The sequence below is a fragment of the Diadema antillarum genome, unplaced genomic scaffold, assembly GCF_040938485.1.
Source record: "Diadema antillarum isolate AM-2024a unplaced genomic scaffold, OU_Dant_1.0 seq00000318_RagTag, whole genome shotgun sequence".
NCBI lineage: Eukaryota > Metazoa > Echinodermata > Echinoidea > Diadematoida > Diadematidae > Diadema > Diadema antillarum.
The window spans coordinates 808,244-833,806 of NW_027271337.1; the positions used below are offsets into that span (position 1 = coordinate 808,244).

At 38.6% G+C, this 25,563-nt stretch overlaps 1 protein-coding gene across 1 annotated transcript; it reads left to right on the forward strand.

Annotated features, from left to right (window-relative positions):
* The first annotated feature begins 4,879 nt into the window (after positions 1-4,879).
* Positions 4,880-6,322, forward strand: LOC139730496 (ATP-sensitive inward rectifier potassium channel 12-like). The gene has a single exon (XM_071641336.1). The coding sequence runs from the start codon at positions 4,880-4,882 to the stop codon at positions 6,320-6,322; it is 1,443 nt and encodes a 480-aa protein (XP_071497437.1).
* The last annotated feature ends 19,241 nt before the right edge of the window (positions 6,323-25,563 follow it).

Consider the following 25,563-nt stretch of genomic DNA (forward strand, 5'->3'; position numbering starts at 1 on the left):
ATCATTTTTTTTTTTCAAAATGACCTACATATATAACCAGTAAGAAAGCTACCCTGTCCCTGGACTTTTAAGAATTATTACCATGACATTTGACCCCATTAATGAATCGGCCAGGGTGTTCATGACTACTTATCAGAGCTATTAAGGTTTTCACACTATTCATGACCCTTACTGTTGGCATAGACACTGATAACTCCACTCCAGTTTCTTGTTACTATGGTTCAATTCATATTTGTAATATACTGTGACAGTCTTAATGTTAGCAGAATTGTTCTTGTGATATATTGATACATTGTTTGTAGTATGATTATAATTTTTTTTTTTTTCAAAATGACCTACATATGAATAACCAGTAAGAAAGCTACCCTGTCCCTGGGCTTTTAAGAATTATCACCATGACATTTGACCCCATTAATGAATCGGCCAGGGTGTTCATGACTTCTTATCAGAGCTATTAAGGTTTTCACACTATTCATGACCCTTACTGTTGGCATAGACACTGATAACTTCACTCCAGTTTCTTGGTACTATGGTTCAATTCATATTTGTATTTTACTGTAAAAGTCTTAATGTCAGCAGAATTGTTCTTGTGATATATTGATACATTGTTTGTAGTATGATTATATTTTTTCAAAATGACCTACATATAAAACTAGTAAGAAAGCTACCCTGGACTTTTAAGAATTATTACCATGACCTTTGACCCCATCAATGAATCGGGTAGGGTGTTCATGACTTCTTATCAGAGCTATTAAGGTTTTCACATTATCCATGAACCTTTACTGTTGGTATAGTTACTGATAAGAGACTGTAAAAGAATACTTAGGGCTTAACAGTTTTATAGACTTGTCCTCCTTTTAGAGTCAGTTCTATCAGAGGGCACTCAATAGAATTATTTCATTTCATAGAACCTCTTGCATTTGAAGATTTTAGGACTTGTTTAGTTTTGCAGCAGTGTGCTCTATGCTAACTGGAGTTGGTAAAATACAGAAAGGGCTCTTGACTCTAATATGTGTCCTAGATTGCGGCAACAAATTGAGTTTTCCGAGCATGATCGATAGCTACGTATATGTGCCAAAAACAAAACAAAACCACAACTGGGTTATGAATGGATGTTGGTGAGCCAACTACGAGTGGCTTTGTAGATTGGAGATGTATGACAGCTCTCTTTGGAAATCAGGATTAATGATTGTTTGCCATGATCTTTCACTTCATGTAATCCTTGACTTGAAGTTGAGTTATGGCTTTTGAATTGTATCGCTGTGGGGTAGGTACCTACACCTTGGCTCTAACACAATGCACACTGTGATACAATCTAGAAGTAAGTACTATCCTCAGAAAATCATCATCTAATCTACAGTTGTAGCCTGACCAAGTCTTTCATGTATATTAACATCAGAGCATTCCGTGATGATTTTATTTTAATATTTTAATAATGTAATAATTCTTCAAGTCGTTGTGACATTCTACAAAATGGCAATAATGGCAAAAATGCCACATATACATGCTATTCTTCGTAGTTGAAATCAGGTAACATGTTTTATTGTATCACGTCATCTGAAATTCCCACTTAATATAGCCGATCGACGACAGAAAGAAAAAGTGAAGTGAACACGCAGAGTGATGATAAACCCTCACCAAAAACAACAGAAACAAAAAGTTAGTGTTAGTGTTAGTGTTAGTGTTTTGTTTTTTGCCACAAGTGTTCTGCAGCTCCTGTAGTTAGTTATAAGTAAAAAGATCATATCTTTAGTGCTACCCACATATTTTCATTTATTGACGGTTAACAACTGATCCCTACCACTATTATTTGATTGCCAGAGTTATGGATAAGAGCACTTTGGCCACAGGTCAAGGAAAACTTGCTGCCTTCAATGTTCTCTGTCAAATGGTTGACCCACCTGTCTGTGTGTTGAAGGGGGGGGGGGGGGGGTAGAAAGGGTGTGAGGACTGGTAGTTTGATGGCAAAGGAGCAGGAACTTCAGATAACAGTGAGATCCTGAATGTTACTCATGTGTTGAAGAGAGCACAAGACCAATCTTACACTTGCAGGTGTTTCAGTGACAGTTGAAAAAGAAAGTGGGGGGGGGGGGGGGGAAACGAAACAGTAGCTGCATTGGCCTTGCCTTGCCTAGCAAAACCACAAACAGGTATGACTTCACAGATGCGAGACAGGGACAGGCATAGGGACACCAAATAAAACAGAATTGATGCACCTCGGGAGGGTCATGGGGGATGTGGCAGTGGGGGAAAGCAGTGGAATAGGGGCTCACATCGCCTTAGCAAAGATGGCGGGAACCTCCTCCCACCCCTCCCCCATCCATGCCAATAAAAAAATTGTCTAATGCTACCATCAGTATGATCGTTCTTTCGCTGTGCCCAAAATATATATCATGATAGTCAATATGCAGGCTTGTGGATATTCCTGTTGCCATCTTTAGACCTAGGGGGCCAAGAATAGGAGATGGGGAGGGCATGGTGCCAAGAGGGAGGGGCATAAGGGTCGTCCTTTCTCTTTCTCCTCCTGGCAGAATACACAGTAGCTCTCTGGCCTAATTGGGATATCCCCCCTTCCCCAGACAGCTTGAGGTCAGTGTGGTGAGCTCTGACACCCTCACATGATTATGACGAGTTTCTTCCTGTTATACTGGGCGCATCGACCATGGGGGGGGGGGGGGGGGGGGGGGAGGGTGTGGTAAGGACACATTGGAGACTACCCCTCCCCCCTTGAATATAGATATTTCAAATCACATATTTTGGGCATCACTTCCTGGTAAGCCACTTTTTTGAAAATGTTTATTTTTTTAAATATAAATTTTGTAGTTTCCCAAAAATTTCTCCAGGCCAAATCCAATAGGCCTATATCAATGTTGTATCATGTAACCTTCCAGTGTTATGGAAAAAAAATCAGTTTTCATTCATTGCATGTTACAGTAGCTAATCATGAATAGCATATACACGATATTAATATATAGTATGTAGGCCCTATATTTCCACCCATGTCCTGGCTCAAGACAAATAATTTATGTGCTTACATTTCAAAGGCAGCAGTTTATACACTTTTCCCTTTCTTGGCACAAATAACCTCCCGCCACCTGATTTATTCCAAAAAAAAGTCACTCAAGCCAAATTGTTACAGAAAGTTCTGATACAATTCATGGAGGATACACGGCAATGACGTCAGTTACCGTGTCTGATCTCTGGTCCAAGAGCATGACGCAGGGCTGTGGAAAGTTTGCACCAAAGCGCTCACTCATTCGAAGAGGAAGGGGTTGGGGAGGGGGTAGTCTTAAAAGTAATGCCCCTCACCCCTTACTCACTTCTCCCCACTCTTGGCTCTCTGTGCGCCTATACATAGCGTATAGGTCCTAGCGCAGGATGTCACGGCACAAAAGCGACAGACTCCGACTTTTTCGGATCATTCGGCTCACTTACTCACGCTGAGGTGGCTGAACTTCAGAAGATCGCAGTGCCAAACTTTTTCCAAGTCTGGAGTTTTCACTACTTTTGCCAAGAAAGCAACCTGTACTGTTCTTTCTCCCCATACCCATTGTTTTAATGTTATTCCTCACGGTGCATACAGGGCTGCTAATCTGCTTGTCTATATTTGGATGCTTTTCAGTGCAGTTTGAGAAAGACTTGTTTATGATTACTCGACAACTTTCATCACACTTTTGTGGACTTTCAGTCACTTGTAATATTTGAATTGCAGTGAGGCGAGACATTTTTTTGGTCAGTTCATCACAATCGGCTGCATCACACTGCAAAGAGACAATCTGTGAGATTTGCGCAGCATCGAATGTGGAGCCATTGAAGCGTGGCATTTCAACAAGAAAATCACACTTCTTTTGTAAGTTTTCTTTTCATCTGCGGTTCATAAGTGCAGCGCTCAGACAGTGAGAACTTGGCCTGTCTGCCGTGAGCATTGTTTGTCTGTGGAAAATATCGGCAAAATCTACTGTGCATTGCCATCAAAGTTTTTCTTTGTTGGAAGACAGTGTGCACCCAGTGTGTGCTCCAAAAGGTGACAGTTATATCTTTATCATATTCGCGGAGCATTTGCCTAAAAGAGGGAACTTGCTGGCTGAGTGGTGGATCTTTGTATTCAGAAGGGGGACCCCCAGAACTCTGGTCTCCATTGACATTGGACTGCTAGTATTCACAGGTGCAAGCTGAATGCATGTGATGCCTCTGCAACAACATCGCTTTGGAGCACCTACCAGAGATTTCTCAGCAAAGAATGCAATCACTGGCCACATTCCTTCTAGTTCTTAGTATGTAAAGCAATTTAAGGAATTTACACCACAAGAATTCAAAAGCCTCATTTCCCCCCCCCCCCCCCCCCAAGAACAACAGGTGGTTTCCCTTGTTTCTCATCAGGAACATTAACCTGCTCAGGAGAACACTTCAAATTCATACCACAACTACTTCTGCTGGCATTGACCCCAAGCTCCCTCAGCTGTTGGTATCTACCTTCTTGAGAGGGAGGGGTAGAGAAAAGGGAAGAATTTGCGTGAACTTTGCCCAGAGTACAGAGGCCCAAAAAGCTGAGAAACTCATAGGCAGCACTGAAAGACAGACCAGTGTTTGATGTGTGACTTGTGTATGTAAACTCACATGTTGGCAGTAAGCTCAACTCGTCCCCTGATTGGCTGAAGCAGAGTTAGGGAGTTTGGGAAGCAGTAGAGTAATCAGATCTCTTTTCTTGGACTGGCTGGTGGTTTCTGTGTGGTGGGAAGCCAGCATTGCGCCCAGTGTATATATAATCAAGGCAGTCCAGGTGTGTGTGTGTGTGTCTTGTGAGTGTGTGTGTATTTGACAGACTTTTTTTTCTCTTCTGCAATTCCCCCTGTGGAGGGAGGCTGGCACTGACACCAGTATGAGTACCAAAAACTGGAAGGAGAAGGAGGCACAAAATGGTGATGTGGTTGGTGGTAGTGGAACAGGTAGTCTCTCGGATTCCATGGATGGCATGGTCTCACACTTGAACATGAAGGGTCCCATCAAGCGCAGACACTCCATCCACAACATTGCGCGGCAATTGAGCCTGCGGCGCAAGCAGAAACTCCAGCGACTTGTCAACAAGAATGGCATGTGCAATGTGGTCCACACACACGTGCCCTCCAGAGGCCTGGACTTTCTGGCTGACATTTTCACCACGCTTGTGGACCTCAAGTGGAGGTGGGTGCTCTTGATGTTTTCACTAGCCTACATTGGAGGATGGGTTGGCTTCACTGTACCGTGGTATGGGCTGATCTGGTACCATGGTGATATTGGGTACTTGTCCAACAATGACACCTTGTATGAAAACTGGGAACCATGCGTTTATAATGTTGAGAACTTCATTGGTGCCTTTCTCTTCTCTGTGGAGACACAAACGACAATCGGATACGGTTACAGAGGAGTGACAGAGGAGTGTTGGCTTGGAGGGACCCTTGTGGTTCTGCAGTCAGTCTTCAGTTGCCTGGTTGATGCTGTGATGATTGGATGCATATTTGCCAAAATTGCGCGACCGAAGAAGCGCGCAGCAACAATAAAGTTCAGTCGGCATGCGGTCATTGCCGAGCGGGACGGCAAACTGTGCCTGATGTTCAGGCTCGGCGACATCCGCCAGTCACACATATACGAGGCCCATATAAGAGGGCAGCTTATAGGACCTAAGGTAACGGACGAGGGGGAATGCATCCCCCTCCACAGCTACCACATGAACTTTGGTAACGACACCGGTGAAGACCGCATCTTTCTCGTCTGGCCCATCATCATCTGCCACGTCATCGATGAGAAAAGCCCGCTCTACACGGTCTCAGCGGACGATCTGCTCGAAAATAACTTTGAGATCATTGTGTGCCTAGAGGGAGTCCTAGAGCAGACCGGTCTGGTCACCCAGGCGCGTACTTCATACTTGCCTTCCGAAATTTTGTGGGGACACCGCTTTAGCAGTCATCTCATCAGCATCAAAAACAGCGAGCAGTTTAAAGTGGACTATCGCGAGTTCAACAGCACCTATCCCATTCAGAACATGCCGAGGTGCAGCGCAGTAGAGCTGGATCGCATGAGAGAGCCGGACTCAGACTTCATAATGGACACCAAGCCCATTAAGTCGCCAACGGTGAAAGTACCTCCTCCGAAAAACTGCTTTCAATCAAACTTGCCTAAATCAACCAACGGTGCCTACAACGGGAACGGGAGGATCCGCTTTGCCGATGAGGATGATGAATATGTGAAGGACCCGGTTACGGCATCCATAGAATCTCTTAGCAATGTTCCGATGATGAATGGTGTGGGCATGAAGCGATCACCGTCCAGAGAATCGCCTGTATAGGTAAGGAAAACCTCATGCTCGGGAGTGATAATTCTTGGCGTGACAAAAGCAGATTTTTAAAGACTGGTGCAAAATCTGTAACCTACCAGATAAAGAAATGGGAAATGTTCAGAGCTTCTGTGAAAAAGAGGACATCATAATATACTTACACAAAAAAGGAGTGAACAGGAAAAAAACAAAGACAATGCAGATGAACTAACCATGTATTATAGAAAGCAACATGTCATAGATATAGATGATGGGCTAGATGTAGAGGAAAAGAAACACAAAAAAGGACAAACAAATGCAATCTGAGATATTTAATGTTTATGATATCTATATCAATTTCTAGAAAAGCAGACTTTCTTCCCCACTGCCATATCTGCTGAAATGTAGAATTTTCAACAAAACTTTTTTGATTGATATTTTGAAATTTTCTCTAGTATTTTTTTTTTTTTGGCAAGATCTGCATTTACTGATCTTCATACTCTGGAGATGTCTTGTTATTTTTGTCAGCATTTTCAAGGTTTATATGAACCTTTTTGATATGATTCAGTGGAACAGAAAATCGTCGCAAAAGTCCTTTCATTCTTTCGCTTAATATTCATTCATGCTGAGTTGAAAATGGACAGAGCCAGGTGCTTATTTGATATCATACACATCAGCGCATAATTATATACTTTTCTGTTGACGTTGTACTTTGGTGATCTAGTTTTGAATGTTGGCTATGCAGTTTTTCATGTGTGAGTTTTCTCGAAAGTATCAACTAACTCTTGTACAATGGACAGTTCGTCAAGTAGACATTGTTTTGCTGGTCCATGCTGGCGCCAATGTGATCTAACACACCCACCAGCAGATTTTGTGTGCGTCTGCCAAACAAGGAAAATATCCCCAATTGGCACGAGAGAGTGAAACGTGATATACACTTTTGAGCAGTTTACGAGGTAACCTAGGAATCTGTTATTCTCAGCAAAGTGATCAGTTGTTATTCACGTTGTTGTGCAGGAGTGGTTTTGACTATTCAGGTGAGGAATGTTTATATTCCACTGACCTATCGCTTTTGAATTTACCCGGTCAGATTTTGTGGTTTGAAATTGTTTCTGGGAGACAATGCGCAAAGGAAGAGGTTAAAATTGATGCTTCATTTTTTCCCATTTCCCTTTTTTCAGGTTCAATAGCAGGGAAAATGCATGTTCCTCTCCATAATGCTGCAGTTTCTCAATCAGAATTGTGATATTATACAGTAAAATCAGTGAATCTCATTACAATGCCTCATTACTTTCTTTAAAAAAATGGTAGTTTATTGTATTCATGAGAGTTGAACCCCCACCACAAATATCTGTTTCAGGTGTGACATATATACTTCAAGGTTGAATGTGAGAGAATCTGAAAAGTGTGGACTTTATCATGAAAAGGTCATGGTTGATGTTTAGTTCAAACATTGAAACAGATTTCTTTACACATTTTGTTTGTTCAACATATATCAGAAAAAGAAAACTCATTATGTAGAACTATTTTTTTTACCGTAGTTAGCTGGTACTTCAAATATTTGATCATTTCTGTATCTGGTGTTTGCTACAGCACTGTTATTTTTTCTTGATGGCGCTGATGGAAAATATGTAAGTGTGGTATGAATGTAGGAAAATTTCTTTCATATGAATGCGTAGATCTGCCTTATACATGATTTGATATAGTTGGCCTATATGTGTATAGGCTCGTTTACATTTTTAGATTTTGTACATTTCAGCATGTGATCAAATTGCACTACTAATGTAGACTTGTCTTTATCCAAGATCAAATATTACATTTGTGGTCAATGGGACATTCAGTGGTTAAACTCAATGTAAAGTAGGGCCTGCATTGCAAGGACTTAAAATCTGTTGAGCACCAGAATGAATAGATGAATAGATATGTCACTATTCTGATAAAGATGGCTAAAACTATCAAAAATGCATTCTGCATTCCTTCCAAGTTCAAGATTTTCTCACTCTTCACAAGTTCATTGGGGAAGGTGCTGAAGTATGACTTTTCCTGATTTAAGGTTTAAAATTTGATTACATTTTTCTTGCTTTCTAGACATTATCTTGTCTCAGCAGGACCCAACAAACCTGTAGTTGATAATCAAAATCATGCATTCTTGACTTTAGTGAATGGCATTTCCTATAAACAAGTCCCACACAAAAAGAAGTAGGCACCTAAGCATTTTGCTGTAGAGCTAAGAATGATGACGAAGAATAACAGAACAAAACAAATCCAAGTAGAAAGATTGTAGTAGATATTTTGATAGTGGTGGTAATGGTTGAATAAATTGTAATAACAACAATTGTAAGTGTGATGATAATCTGATGAAGAAGAAGGTAAGATTAACAATAGAAATGAGAATATGAATCAGAAAAAAAAAGATGATTTGTAGTACTAATAGAGTGAGCAATGATCTGTATTAGGAGAAACAATGCTAGCCAATTTGTACAGATATTGTTTTGTTCTCATTTTGTAACATCCTGTGTCAAATCCCTCAGTTTTGAGAACATCTGGCAGTGGGGTAAGAGATATAGCCATTCCGAGTATAATTCTGCCTTTGAAAAAGTATCAACAACAACAACAACAAGTACTGGCGTGGCAAGGTTGTAGGTTCAGAGGTCAGAGATCTGCACTGAACATTGACTATTACAGTACCAGCGTGGTGCTTCCTAAAGGCTAAGGCTAGAAATAAGCAGCCTTATGTGGTGGGAAAAAAGTTGGAAAAAAAAAATCTAGATTAGTCAGAGTGACTCTGGTGAATTGGATGGGTTACTGGAACAGAATTTTCTGGCATCAGATGATCTGTGTGGAATATTTCCACCTGTGTGTATATCTTCACATATTCTTAGACCCTGAGGCCAAAGGTATGACTCTGCCAAATACCTGTGGAGTGATGGTGTATGCGTTGTACTTTTGCGAGATAACGGAACAATAAGTGCACAGAGTTTGATAGTTTCTTATCTCGTTTGTCTTGAGTGGTAATGGTGATACCATATCAGTTTCATATCGCTTTAACTGGGGACATTCAGTTTCTGGGCTGCTTACTTTGTTAATGATTAATTCTGTACACAATAGTGACAGTTAGTGCTACCTCCACTCGATTTAATGCAATATCTATCCCATTAGTTATGTCATAATTGTTGCTATTGAAGATGGACCTTACCCAGTTTGGGACCACATTTCTCCTTGACTGTTATATACTGTGATTATTTTGACACAGATTCCATATTCATATATACAGGAGTTATTGGTGTTTAAATAATTATGTAACCCGTTGAGGACGAGTCCCGAGTATAATCGGGCAAGTGTCTATGGGAAATGCGTGTTGTAGCAAAATCAGCCCATCCTCAATGGGTTTATTCTATCTCATATCCATACATCTAGTAACACAATATCAATACAGTGGAAACAAAGAAAAATACTGAAAATTAAACACTGCTACGCGTCACTTTCTGATGATGTCAGATTAAAATTGCTGGGTATTTTTTTTTTTTCATTATGAAGGAAGAATGGATATAATTGCTGCCTTTCACACACATCATGCTCGGCAAATTACTTTGAGAGTAACAAAAGAAATCAAGCTGGTATGAAAAAAAAAAATCACATGGTTGTAAATGAAGCACTTACAAAGTATCTCTAGATTGTCTTCATGCATCAACGATGACCCCGTAATGTGACTGCATTTATCCAAGTGCACAGACATACTATGGCAAGTTGCCGTGTGGGATCAAACAAAATTAAAGTTATAGTGCCGTACCTTTTACACTCAGAACTGCATAAAGAGTTTCAAAACAAATCAAGCGTTACAAATCATGTATCACTGATTTATGTGAGATCTAACTATTGTTTGGTATCCATGAACTACATGTGCAGTGTCAAGCAGCGATTTTGCATCCTGTTGCAAATATGTAAATATTCCCATATTGATATAGATATATTTTCATAAATATGTTTATTTTGAACGTATGTGAATGCGGCTGAAGACGTAGAGCCAGAGGCAAAATATGTTCCTGTTAAGCTCCAGATCAATTTAAAGGATTAATTGTCACATGGTGCTGCTATTCTTAAATCCACCTGCCCTCGTGCCTGTGCTGGGTCAAGTAGGATTCCATCTTGGGCAAGTCATGTCCATTATGGATATATTTTGTCTATTGATAGTAGGATTCCCTTGCTAGAAATGCCTCTCAGGACAAGTGGGAGGTCTTTTGTAATGCGCAGTTTCAGTCCTTAATTGAACATGTCGATGAGGTCTTGTTGGCAGAGTTAGGCCTATTGAATCATCACACATTCGGAGCAGTCCGAAGTAGATTTTGTTGATTAAATGGCATTTCTCTCAAAGAAACTTTCTGAAATTCATGAGGAAGAGAAAAAATGCAGATCTTTTCTTTTTAATGTGTATGGCAGTTTGATGTAAGAAAAAGGAGTTTATTTCATTTTCTCACCATCTATATTTTATAATAAGATGATGAAAACTGTTGTGGTAAATATGATATTTTGTGGTAATCCTCATCTGTAGATTTTCTAGTAATTCTTACATTGTATTGAAGCCAAAACTAAAGGCAATAAGTTTTGTTTGCCTGGTACTGTAAAACATGAAATAGTTCACGGCATGAAATTTTCGCGAATTGGAGCCGAAAGCCTTTTTCGTGGCATGAAATTTTCGCGAATTGCTACTGGCATTCAATGCATGTAGTGTAGACAAAAGCTTTCGCGTGCATTTTAATTTCGCGAATTTTGGCGCTCGCGAAATTCGCGAAATTAAAATGCACGCGAAAATTTCTCGTTTTACAGTAGTTTCCTCAAGTTTAATGGCTGGACGTGAGCACTACTACTTTTAACCCATTGAGGACGGACTGATATTGCTACAACATAGAATCTGGAGATATCCCATAGACACCTGCACAAGTATACTTGGCTCTTGTCCTCAACATTACTTTTTCAAAACAAGTGTGCAAATCACACCAGTCTACCGAGAGTATTGAATAGTGATTGAATTAATGTATTTTTGCTTCTTTCATGTCGAAGTTGAATAGTCATGATTCATAGAAACGTATGTATCGTTTACAAAATTTTGTAAGCCTTACAGGCTATTTGAATGTCTTTACTGGAGGAGTGCAGGGTGAGTTAACCCACTAAGGATGGACTAATTTTGCTACAACACACATTTTCCTTAGACACCTGCCCAAGTATACTCGGGACTCATCCTCCACGGGTTAAAGGAACCATCAGTCTTCAGGACATTCAACACGACAATTTGGTCTTGACAATGTTGTTGTGGACTTGACAATTCCCCCCTAAACTGATCCTCTTCAAAGAGCAGAGTCCTCCCTTATCATTCCCCAGTATCGGTATTTCCCTGTACACTGCTCTCTCGTTTGGTGCCTGTTCTCTTAGCCTGAGGTCAACAAGTCTTATGCATGATAATAAATATAACGGTGTGCCAAAGGCATTGGTAATCATCAGTGTGTGAGGTTTTAGCAGACCCTAATACCAAAGCGGTCCAGGGCCAAAATAGAAACTATTTGTACTCACTCGCTAGTTTACTCATCCCTGCGCAAACAGCTAAACATATTAAGTGTGTTTGTCTCCCTGCAAAGTGGAAGACCTTGGGCAAAAATTTTCCCTGGCTAGCTCCAATGCATGAGACCTACTCATTTAAGTATGGCTACAAGGATCTTGTTTTGAATGATACTGGTATTTTATTCTGGTAGCTGGTGTTTTATGTGGTTATTTATCAAGTTGAGAGATAAAGTTTTAGAATTATAGCATATAATGTGAACTCTTAGGGAATAGCTGATTGTCCCATATTACTATAATTGTTTCAGTGCCATGGTTTGGTAGAATGAAGTGTGTTGTTTTTTTCTGCAATGTTTTCAACCTTGGGTTTATAGGTCAATGTTTTTACAGCTTCAAGCCTTGAGAGAAAAGAGAGATGGAAAAGGGTTTTGAGAGGTTTCGCATTTCAAGAGGAACTCAATTAGTAATCATGCATCTTCAAACTTGCTTTTAGTCATGTCTAAAGTTTCTACTGAATGTTTGGGCACAGATTTTAGTGCACTTTGCCACCAACTGCAAATGACATTTCATTTCATACAAGAGGGTATGAGGTCACAAACACCATGACCTTGTTATAAGGCCCATTTACATACAAGAATGATTGGTTTTTGGTTTGTGACACAAACATCAATTTTACTAGATAGTGTTTGCTCATGACACCCCCCTCAAAGAAATATCATTTTTGTAATTGTGATTTTTGTTTAAATAGAATGTAAGTTTTACATCATGTATGCAGCAAAGATTCATATGTCTGTGAGCAAGCGTCGTGAAACTTGCAACTCTACTAGGGAATGCTATAGGCCCTACCCACTTTCAAAAGCATTAAATCTTTGCATCATTGAAGTGAAAATGAAGTTAAAGGACAAGTTCACCTTCATAAACATAAGGATTGAGAGAATGAAGCAATATTAGTAGAACATATCATTGAAAGTTTGAGGAAAATCAGACAATCCGTTCAAAAGTTATGAATTTTTGAAGTTTTTGTGCAGTATCCGCTGGATGAGAAGACTACTGCAGTGTATGAATAACTTAGATGTCACATGCGTACAACAATATAAGGAAAATATAAAGAGAATTTCACAAAATTCCATCTTTTGAAAAAAGTACACATTCCCCTGACTCCTTACCGACAAATGTTATGGGTAATATTATTCCCCCTGCCTTTAGAAAGAGGCAAGTCAAGTGCTCTTTTATTATGCGAAAAAAGTGAAAATATGTTGAATTTTCTTTTACATTTTCTTTATACTGTTGTACGCATATGACTCACAAGCTGTAGTAGTCTCCTCATCCAGCGGTTCCAACACAAAAATTTTAAAAAAATCATAACTTTTGCATCGATTGTCCAATTTTCCTCAAACTTTCACTGATGTGTTCTACTAATATTGTTGCATTTTCTCAATCCTTATGTTTATGAAGGTGAACTTGTCCTTTAAACTAGTCCCCACCTACTCAAGTTTGTGAGAGAGGTCAAAATATCCAGTTTATCAAATTTGTACAAAATTAAAACCTTTATTGGAAAATATCCCTATAGCCATGATTGGCCACAGACTTGTGTATATATAAAAAGTAACATAACTTGATCTCCATGAAACTTGTTTAAAATCGGGTTTACAAATGAGTCCCATTAAGTGTGGAAAACCTCACATATTAGGCCCTACCTATCATCGAAGGGATTTTTAAAAAGAATTAAAAAACAAAGTGATGTTGAACTTAAGTTTCCCTACTTATACTGAAAACTGGTCCCACATGATATCTGTGTATACATGTGCTTGTTGTCTTTCTTTGTTGTTGAGAATAAAGGGCATTAATATACATATTTCATACGTACTTGGCTTGATTGTATCATGCATACAGCAATAGAGCCAACGAGGTATAATTACGCACTTCCTCGAAACATGATACAAGGGTATTAGATTGTTTGTGACGCACTATGGTGAGGTTATACATACAATCAAAACCAAGACATTAGTTGACTAATTACTCCGTGATGCGCCCTGTATCAAAGTGAATGTGACCAGCGTTTTGATTTCCTGCCAACATTTTCTAGAGCTCTTTCAGTTGGAAGTCCACCACACTGTGGCTATGATTTCCCCTTTGTGCAGGCAGCTATTATAGGCGGGGCCTTTGCCAAGAATTCACACCTACATGTAGCATCTCTGTTTAATGCCGCCATAAAAAGGTCGATATAACATTGTTTCACTTTCTCCTACTCTCAAAGATGGCGGTGCTAGCAAGCTCTGTTGATTTTTGCCACTGCTTAGATGGGATTGTAACACCAATCGTATAAATCATGTTTAGTAAGTGGTGAATTTTTTTGTTTTCTATATTTGTTTGTTTTATGTCTGAAATAATGAAGAAGATGATGATTGTGATTAATGAAGTTTATATCTAACTCTCTCAAGCTCTTGAGATATGCAAGAATAAACTTAAGACATCATCTCCATAATTTGCCACAAACACATGGCCTTATTACTTTCACTCAATATATTTCTCAGACTCATTCAATCTTTAGCCTGTAAGATACATAAACAGAACTATGAAATATATTTCTGAAATGTTACATTGATTACCTCATACTCTTAAAATTTTGCATACAGTGATGAAAAGTTTAAACAACCAAATACAGATGGAACAAACAAAAGAATCCAGTGCGAGGGGTGACTTTTGCTTTGTTTTACTTTTACTGAGCATATAAGACCAACCTCATCTTGACATAAAAGGGAATCATAACTCCTGTATCCACCATATAGTTGACAGATTTTTTATTTGTTTAATTTCACAAAAATATTGTTTTCTTAAGTGCAAAAGCAATGTAATAGTGTCCAAGGTGAGAAATTGCAACTTCTCTCTTGAAAAGGGTTTATACTTATAAATTTCTCATTCCTTTGATGTGTATTCTCTGTCACGAGCTTAACCACTTGCCAAATTGTCTTTACAGTCCTTGTTATGACATACTGTGTTTGCAGAATATAATGGGGTTAACTGTGAAACATTCAATGAAATGAAAGTGCTGATTTAAATGTGTATTCTGAGTAAGAAGCATGATATCATAAGGTCAAGTGGTAGAGTCCCAATACATTTTTCCCTTTAAAAAGAAAAAAAAATATCAATTTATAAAATGCGAAGTTGATTGATGAAGGTGCTGGTACATTGTTGCCTTTGGTTCAGAGTACATGTGAGCTCCTGGTTGGGAAAATGCAAGAGAAGTCTACGGCTGCAGGTACAAATTGTATCTAACTCGAAAGAGAGAATCGCGTATCAAAATGCATTTGGAATGGCATTTGCGAACGTGGTTTGAAACACAATTTTCAGGGTGCCGCGTTTATCTAATCATCATCGAATCACGATTTAACTGTTGTCAATGTGCAGCTACATGTACTTTGTGCAATTCGACCTGGAAAGCAGAGGTCAACTGAGGCCCTTGTTGTAACCTGCAGGTTGTATACTGCATGGAAGTTGACCTTGGCAATGCGTTTATCTACTCTCAGAAAGGCAATGGTGGTCTCAAACACGTTTCAAATTGCCCTTTGAATGGTGTTTCAAATTAGCGTTTCTCAAACGCATTTGAAAACATGATTATGTGTATCTATAGCCCGAAAATGCCTCAAACGTGTGTATGATCACGACTCTGCCTCAGAAAGTTCTTAATAGATAAACGCACCCTAAATCATTATCACCAGACTTGGACAATATATGTCATGAAGAAAAAACAGCCATGCTGGCTGACTCATGTGCCATGCTGAAATAAATGAAATGAAGTGTAATGTTAACAGACCCTTCACCAAAAGCGCCTATGTGTGGAGTAAACCAACTTTTTTTTATTTGTGATTCTTTCTTCTTTATGTTTTTTTCCCTCCCCACTCCTTTCTTTTCTGTGCTGAACTTGCCAGCAAGTCCACATGAAGGATGGATTGCGTGCTATTAGGTTTGAGAAAAGCGACAATACCACATGTTTCAGAGCCTGCGGTCTGAAAGAACTGTACTGTAGTGCAGGAGCATGGGGGTCAACACATAAAATTAACTTTATTCATATCAAGATCACCAGACTTTGGGTTTTTTCCATCATTTCAGGCTCTTTTTTTTTAAAGACTTCTGCAAGACTGTAAAGAAAATCTTAAAGGCCCAAGGCAGCTATTCTGGATTGCAAACAACATAGTCATTGTGTGTTAGTAGGAGAGAGAGAGAAAAAAAAAACTCACTTCAGGAGCCCTATACAAAGGGCTGTATGGGAAACGACCACACAGCCTACATTTCATTTGGAAGGGAGCAATTTCCTTGATGGATGAATTGATGCATCTGTGTATTGAAAGGCTGGTATATAACTTTTGGAACACTGCTGGAATTATTGTGATTTTTGTCTCTTTTAGGACCTGCCTGTGTTCTCAAAGTTTTGAATTCTTATCTCGAGGGGTGAAGAATTGTTGTTGGTTCTACCTGCCTTTTCAAGCTGAGGTGATGCTTGATAAAAATGTTTCTAGGGCCATGATGTCATGAGAATTATGGATCCCATCAACTTCAATAGAATACAAAAAAAAAAAGAAGAAGAAGAAGAAAAGAAATAGCAGTGTCACTTTAAAGGCATTGTTCACCATTTGCAGATGAAACAAAAACCCAGCTTTAGTGCTTCAAAATAGTTATGAAATGTGAGTTAGGGATAAAAACAACCAGTGTATAAAAGTCAAATCAGTATAATCAGTGTTAAGTATAGTTAAATGTGCAAAATGTGAACAATAGTTATGATTAACTTTGTACGCTGTTACAAGTTTTGCTTGTTGAATTGAATGTAGACTGAGGTAGTTTATTCCACCCTGACTGTATACTGTGATATGGCTGGCAATTAGTTTCTAGGAGTGTACGTCGCAAGTCCTCTAAGGATTTTAGTTTCATCCTACAATCATAATTCGTCCAAGATGTGTCCCAAGTGCGCTCGGGCAGGCATCTTTTGAAAATATGTGTTATAGCAAAATCAACTTGTCCTCATTTTATTGATCAGCAGGTTAGACGGACCAGATGATTGAGTTTGGAGTATATAGCAGCATACTCAAAACTCAACCTTGGCCCTTTTTCAAGATAATGTGTTGGTATCAGTCAACCATAACAATGCCAGTTTGCCATATTGTACCTGTAGCTTCATGCATACAATATTGCCTAAATAAACTGTGGCTGGTGTACATATTTATAGATGTCTGTGACATCTATTTCATGGCTCCCTTTCCCAAATATTTTTGCTTCTCTGGTACAACAATGCACAACCTTCAATCACAATATTTACACCTGTATTGTTGTTGCAGCCAGTATTTAGACCCAGAGCTGTGTTTATTTCTTTGGCCCATTGAGAGAAAGGGCTGAGGTGTTGTAAAATTGAAGATTAGACTCTGTGATGTCATTTGGATTCACTTTATATGGATTTCATGTTTTGTTGAATCCCCATTGTCGTCACAGTCATGGAATTTATATGAAGGAAGGCTGGTATTTTTCTTTTTGTCTATTCCATGTAGAATACATGTATTTTGAATCTTGTGAAAAGAGCGCAGTATATATTATATGGAAAGAGACCGGTGTTATGGTTTGTTATTGCTTTTTTTTTTTCTGTTCCATGCAGATTATGTGTATTTTCTTGTGCTAAGAGTACATTGCAGTGCTGAGTCTTTTTGGTAACACTGAAACCATCATAACCAGGAATGAAAATGATACTGGGATAACAGGAATGCACTTGTATGTACACACCCCCCTCCTATGGAGTGGGTTTAAGTACGTTGTCCAGTCGGGACACAAAAGGGCACAATAATCAGACCATAAATCTGAAATTAGCACAAAGAATTGGGCCGTTGTGCTGTGTCAGGTCAGCTGGCTGATTTTCTATCAATCAAGGACAGAATGGTTGAACTGTAGATTGTGTGATGAATCAAGCAATACTTTTCAAAAGGACGAAGGAGATGTCTTTTCTTTTTTCATTTTCCCTCTAAACTGTTTATGAGTGTTCACTTAACTTGTAGCTGTTGTTGGTTCGAATGGCATCATCCTTCAATTTGAATGAATAGCATAACATAGGGCCGGTAGTCTCCTGTCAAGGATGTGACAGTTATTTGTTTTACCTACAAGAGTCCACTCTAGCAGTCAGAGCCCATGTATCTATATTTAAGCTTTCCAATGGATGTGACAATTTATCTGTAGGGAAGATTCACTATGAGCAATGTGTAATCACAAAGCTGCTAAGGTTTGCTACAGCAGTAGAAAGGCATGGGGCCTACTCAAAAGTAAAAGTAAAAGTTGTCGGATGTACGCTTGAGGGGTGGTTTGGCATTTATGTTGTAAGTGGTGGAAGAGGAGGAAGTAGAAATGTGGTCTTATCGATCTGTATGTATGTATATGTGTGTTTATGTAATTCATAATTGCATTTATTAGGATAATTTTTCCCATCTTTCCTTCTCTATTAGCCTTTTTTTCCTTCTACTGATTCATCTTTCACTCCACCCAACATTAGTCAAAAGGATAATTGTGTGAGAGTGCAGCGAAAAGGAGAAAAACAAAACAAAACAACAACAGACAAACAAAAAATTAGAACAGACACACAACAAACCCCCAAATTCCTGCCAGACTACGTGTATTAATCCTTGGGTTTAACAGATGGCCCACCAACAGGCATATGAAACACTGATGCGCTGCCAAACCCATATGAGCCATTGTTTTGGAGATTCTTGTTTCTTGCTTTGTTTCAAGCATGGAGGTATGTTTTATATTAAAACCTATAGAGGGAGGGCTAACTGCAAGTTGTTGGCGCCATTGCAGAATGCCGGATGCCACGATGAGCATAGGCGTATGGATCAACTTTAATATTGGGAGCTGGTCTAGCTAGAGATATTAGAATGAACTTTCACTAGCTAGAGAAATAACAATGAACTTTCACTTCTCATAAATGAAACAGGAAGGAATTTACCAGTTATGAATTAGGATGTGTGGTTGCACAAACACATTTTTTTTTTTGATTTTCATGCCAGAAAACTTATAAATCAATGAAGAAGATTAGGCATTATATCCATTACTATAGAACAGCATCTTGATTCACAAAAATTAGACTCGCTTGACTATTCCATATAAAGTACTGTAAAAGTGGATATTTTTGCGCTACTAATTTTTTGCGCTTGGCCGCGTCAGAAGAGTTTCGCATGTTTTTAATTCCGCGGAACCAAGACGTCACGCACGGGAACATATGGCAAGCAAAAATATTTGCGGGCTTTTATTTTTGCGCTGGTTTCTGGTTGCGCGAAATGGGCAAAAATTTTAACACCGCAAAAAATTTCCGCTTTTACAGTATCCTTCAAAAAATTTGTCATTGCAGTGCCTACAAGTAGTTATGGCCCTGTGGGTAAGACCGCAGTCTCAATACTGAGGCCACTGGTTCAAGTCCACTAGCAGCACTGCAGTGGTTGTACCCTTTGGGCCTATCCCTATCCTCATTGCATAATTCTTATTAGGGGACTTGACGCTGTTGGTCCTGTAGTGGCCTGCCCATACACATTTACACATCTTCCTTCATAGTCTCTTCAAATGAAATCGGAACACGAAAAGGCAAAGTGATTGGTCGTCACACGTTCTCATTTATGTCTCTCTTCCATGAAGTTCTGATCTAACTTCAAGCAATGAATGTTCTGTTTGAATTCACGCATGTGGGTTATTGTTCACCTTAAAGGACAAGTTCACCTTCATAAACATAAGGATTGAGAGAATGTAGCAATATTAGTAGAACACATCATTGAAAGTTTGAGGAAAATCGGACAATCCGTTCAAAAGTTATGAATTTTTGAAGTTTTTTTTCAGTAACCGCTGGATGAGAAGACTACTGCAGTGTGTGAATAACTTAGATATCACATACGTACAACAATATAAGGAAAATATATAGAGAATTTCACAAAATTTCATCTTTTGAAAAAAGTGCACATTCCCCCGACTCGTTACCAACAAATGTTGTGGGTAATATTATTCCCCCTCCCTTTAGAAAGAGGCAAGTCAAGTGCTCTTTTGTTATGCGAAAAAAGTGAAAATATGTTGAATTTTCTTTACATTTTCTTTATACTGTTGTACGCATATGACTCACAAGCTGTAGTAGTCTCCTCATCCAGCGGTTCCAACACAAAAAATTAAAAATTCATAACTTTTGCATCGATTGTCCAATTTTCCTCAAACTTTCACTGATGTGTTCTACTAATACTGTTGCATTCTCCCAATCCTTATGTTTATGAAGGTGAACTTGTCCTTTAAATTACTTTGATAAGCTTTCCTTTTCATGGGTTTCCGTAGGATTGATCTGAAGATTGTTGTAACGTCATCAAATTTTAGATAAATACGAGCAAGCAGGATGTTTGCTGATCAATCGAAACCACTTCTCAGAAGTTATTTACCACTGTGTTCTTTTCTTTTTGATATTTTCTCTCGCAATTTCAGAATAGGGTAATGCCAAGCCTGCATACACATTTACTGTTTCACTTTTGGTGGCATGCAAGACATACAAACTTCACACAGCTGCATTCGTAATTCACAGAAGAGAGTATTAAACTGTTGTGGTGAAGGTGTGGGAAAATGTAATAATTCAATGTTGTAGTTTTTTAGTTAAATATTGTATATTCTCCATTGATAAATTCAGTAATATTCATGTTTACTTTGGCGTTGTATCCAGAAGAAGGTACTCATTCTTCGAAAAGATCATACTCTCATTATTGGATATAATCACGGGAGGAATAATGTGATCGTTGATACTGATAAGTTTAATTTTGTGATATTATGTGATTATGAAGACCTCTGTGAATAATTTTAAAAAGATAACAAGCATGTTTAATAACCTTATTTCCTCCCTTTTTATCTCTTATAACTTTTGCTGCAGGACTTTCCAGCCATCCACTTGGAATGTTGGGCTTCACATCCACTTTCTGCAAACTAAGCTGTCGTCTGCATTGGGCTGACCGTCCAGTGAGTGACCGCCTGTGTCACCAACGCGCACAGAGTGCGACAGCATTTCTCTCAAATGAAGAAGGCAGCTACCAAATATGTTTTACAAGCATGGACATAAAAAAAGAGTATATGTTTATCAAGAAAGTAATATATGATTATCTCCTTTATTTTTCAATTGCATGGTGCCATTAGTTTGTAAGATAAGAATGAACAGTTTATAAATGCCATTTAACCACTGCGTAAAGATACATTCTTTGTAAATGTCATAACTGAGAAGCCACATGAAGCAGTCATGTAACTGCTAGTGGTTTTGGCAGTATGTTGTATTCTGTGTATGCCTACTGTTGAATTCATTGAATTTGTACCTGCTCAGCTTATTGAATGCCTCTGCACAGTAGGATATCAGAGTCATTATTTTTCTGTTATTTTGATGACATTAAAACTGGCTGTAAATATTTGCAGCTCAGATGGTTCTTCAGTAAGCACTGCTAGTGTCATTCAAAACTATGATTAGAAATCAAAGCATTATTACAACGGCAGCATTTATAAAGTGTTAAATGTGACTGCCAGCAGGGAACAGCTCTTCTTTGCTGCCTGAGTACAAGAGTGCAGGTGTGTGTTTTGGGAGACCATGTCTTACTTTTTAATCCATGAACTGCTTGAACAGGAAGAAGAAAAAGTGTCATGGTTATTTAAAGATAACATTCTTCCTGTATAAAAAACAAAAGAATTGAATTTCACATAAAACCCAATCCATCTGCTAATGATGCATTGTCTCAGAAATGTGATCAGATCTTGCACTTGAAAGAAAACATTACATTTCTTCTGTGCATGTCACGTTCTGAGCATAAACCACACAATACTATCATGTATAAGTAAGCAATGTCACTAAAACCTACTTCTGAATCATATTTCCACCTAAGAATAATGTCCGTATTTGCTTTTCAAAGGGCTGTGTTTGATGAATGTCACGTCATTCTTTTATGTCAACGTTTCTCCTCTACCGTTGGTTTCTTGTTGGTGGGTTGGGGCTTGTCAGGATTTGGTAATGATGTGAAATTCATATAGATCTCAGACTTCCAATCAGGTGTGTCATGTAATAATGCTGTTGCCAGTTTGATGAGATGCCACACTTATGGCAGGAACAAAGTTGTGGTTGTTAACTAATATTTATTCCAAAATGCCTATGGGTTCATTTAAGTGAACAAAATAACTAGTTTGTAATCATGTTGAGAAACGGGTGTCATGTCAACTAAAAGTATTTTTGTGAAAATTATGAAAATGAAGTAGAATTGTGTTATGGCAATCATGTTTTGAAAACATGTTTGATTAATGGTGGTTTACAAAGATTGATTTCAGTGTATGAACAGCCGGTTACTATGAAGATACACAATACAAGAGGTGCATTTTCGCAAATGTGGTTACAAATGAGATTATTTTTTTGCAATCTGAACAGGTACTTTGATTCAGGAAATCAAGAGCAAGGCAGGGTTTCTCCAATGTGTGTACGCCCCCCATTCTACTTCCAGTACCACTCCAAACATCACTCGTGTTTTATGTCTCATTCAGGTACTCACATTTGAGCATTTGTGTCATTCTGATCTGTAAATGTCGAATATATGGAAGTTAGTTTACCAGGTCTGAACTGCCCATAGACTCTCAAAGACAAGAAGTTGGCATTTTCATATTTCAGCTAGCTTTCTGAAGAAATAACAGGTGTTCCAAAAGAAGGTTGGTATTGCAGTATACAAATGATGCACAGGTCTGGGTGTTGTAGGTAGAAATTGCGTTCAGAAGTTAAGCATGGAATGTTTAACCCATTAGGCAAAACCGAGTGGGTTTAGGCTGAATTCCATAGTTACTCTATGCACACAATTCCTACTGATGCAGAAAAAGACTGGTGTATCATCTGTTTTATAGAATGGGTACATTTTTTTTTTTCGTCAGAAATCAATTTTTTTTTTAAAGCATATAACCTGATGGCACATTTACTGGATGCATTTCCTTTTGGCTTTGCCATAGACACAAACTATGCATCCAGTACTGTTTTATAGACTGGGTGCATTCCCCCCCCCCCCCCCCCCCCCCCCCCCATGTAACCTGATAGCACATTTTACTGGATGCATTTCCTTTTGGCTAGCCATAGACACAAACCATGCATCCAGTAATTACTCGATGCACGATAAATGTACTTGATGCATAGTTAGCCAGCCAATTAGGCATCTCTTACTAAGTGTGTGAATGCCTCAATAGTGCACAAACTTTTGCTACAAGTGTATGATAACATGTTTACAGTGGCTATCGTCGGTGAGGCAACGTGCGGCAAGCTATATTCAACACACAGCTCTGGACCAATGAGATCGCAGAATTTTTTCCACTTGTTCTACAGCACGTACTGCTTGTGTCAGTTGGTGCCAGTATGCTTTGGTGATAGCTCCTCTTTGAATTGTTGTGTGAAAAGTAATGTTCTTTTTTTTTTTTTTTTTTTTTTTGCAATTTAGACCCCAACAGCAGCGTCATACATAAAAAAAACAACGTCCTTCATCTCTTCATTGATCATGAAATCAGTGTTGAAATTATGATAATATGAGAGATGCTCCCTTAACCAAAGTATTGCACAATGTTGAAAGGTCTAGGGGACTATTAATGGTTGTCTAAACAAGCCTCATATCATTTGTCGAAATTAAGGATGTCTCTTTGAGACAGACACACTGATGAGTTGTGTCTACTGCAAAAAGAAATCTTGGGAATGTAACTAGCAATAATGTGGAATTATGTATCTAGTATTGTCGTTTTTCATACATGTCCAAGACCAAGTTATCGTGTGCCTTCCAAACTGAACCAAATGAGGGTTGTTTTTTGTAATCCTGTATCTCGTGTGTGTGTTAGATTTTCATACGCTTCCTCTCGAGTGGAACAGAAATGAGGACGCTTCTCCCTAATTTTAGGGGTTGACTGGGAAAATTTATATGAGATAATCTGTTTGTTTGTATGCTCTTACTAGAAAGGAGGGATTTTCTCCCTACTTCAAAAGTGAGGTTTGTGTCAGATTTGTGTCACTGTGTTGACAATGTTAAACACACAAAAGATGAAAGCCTGATACTGTGGTCATCATGTTCCTGTAACTTGTGTGGGTATAGGAATAGACATGTGTTTGAGTACTAATTGTATATTAAAGTCTCTTTTATTTTTTCGTTTTGGTCATAATTTCTCACTGTACTAATCATCCATGCTTGTGAAAAATGACATAAGAGACAAGACAAACAAAAAAAATTACATTGTAGTACTTTCTTAGGGATGAGATGAATTATTTCAGGGTTGATGATCTCATCCGAGATCCATCGATAAACCGTGATGACCGGGTCAAACTCACTTGCTCTGGAGCAAGAGAAACTGAAATTTTGTAGTCGCACAATATGGGCTTTGACGGGTCAAAATTTGCTGAAATACAGGGTACATTGTATGAGAACTAATAAGATGGCATGGTCAGAAGGTACATTTCTTTGGGGGGAGGGGATTTTAGTGAGAGAGTTTTGTTTGAGAGAATATAATGAGAGAATTTTGTCCGGAAAGGACTGGGATTTAATTTGTTTTTCCCTCAAAAGCAGCAGGTAGTGATTTCAGTCAGGTACTTTTATCTTTAATGTGTTCCTCTTGATTTGACATCTCAAGGAATGGAAGCTTATATTCACACACAGGATAATTCCCCAAAGCAAACCTCACTTCAGTCCCACTCACCTTGTTTCGTGTATGGCAATAAGATAAACTGGTTCTGTTGTAGTTCCTACCACCACTACAAAGAAATACTGGATGTAATGAGTAGCTCCAAAGAGAGACAACCCAAGGAAAATTGTTAGTCGTGGCATTTATCATGTTTTGCTTCCACAATCGTGACTGCAAAGTACTTGCACTCAATACTATTATACAAATAACATGTGCCTATAGTACCATTCTCATTGCAAAAATTTCGAAATTTGGGTCGCAATCAGGGCCATGTCTTTGTGACTTAACATTCTCACTGTAAAAAAATTCGTAACTTTTTGGGTCAAGATTATTAGCGAAAACCTGACCTGCACGTGTTCATGAATGGTATCTTTACTATGTTACAATGCAAATTCATGCCGACAGCGCACCATAGCTGGTAAAAATAGTGAGTACATTGTACTGACAAGCTTGGTGCATTATGGGATATAAAGTTTCAAAAAAAAAATCTCACAAACTTGAGCAGTTTTTAATCGCGACCAAAATTCCGCGAAATAATGGTATTTCTGTTCTCACTGTAAAAGTTTCAAAATTTGGATTGCTATCATGATTGCGACTCCCAAAAAAGTGTTTTGGTTGCAATGAGAATGACACTTATGCTGCCTATTTTGCCTGCATCTATAGGTAAACTCGATTCAGAATATTTCTCTATTCATTTGACTCATTTGGATCACCTTGTCTTCCAAGTATTCAATCATCACGAAAGATTTTCCAATGGAGGCTTCTTGGCAGGGTCAGTGTTATGTGTGAGATTTTTTTTTTTCCATCAAAATTTTAAGAGACATGTTGGAAAAAGTCTTGTCCATATTGCCTTTACCAGGATCTAGGTCTGTGTGAAACTTGGGGCTAACAGTACGAGCGGTGTTCCGTTTTGGCTACCTTTCATAGTACCATTGTAGAGTACCAGTCAAGAATTGTCAGATATGTACATAAGGTGGGATGTACCGATTTACCAAAATATCCTATGCATGTTGAAG

Excerpts from the sequence above, each read along its gene's own strand:
- LOC139730496 (XM_071641336.1), top strand. The coding sequence starts at position 4,880 with ATGAGTACCAAAAACTGGAAGGAGAAGGAGGCACAAAATGGTGATGTG.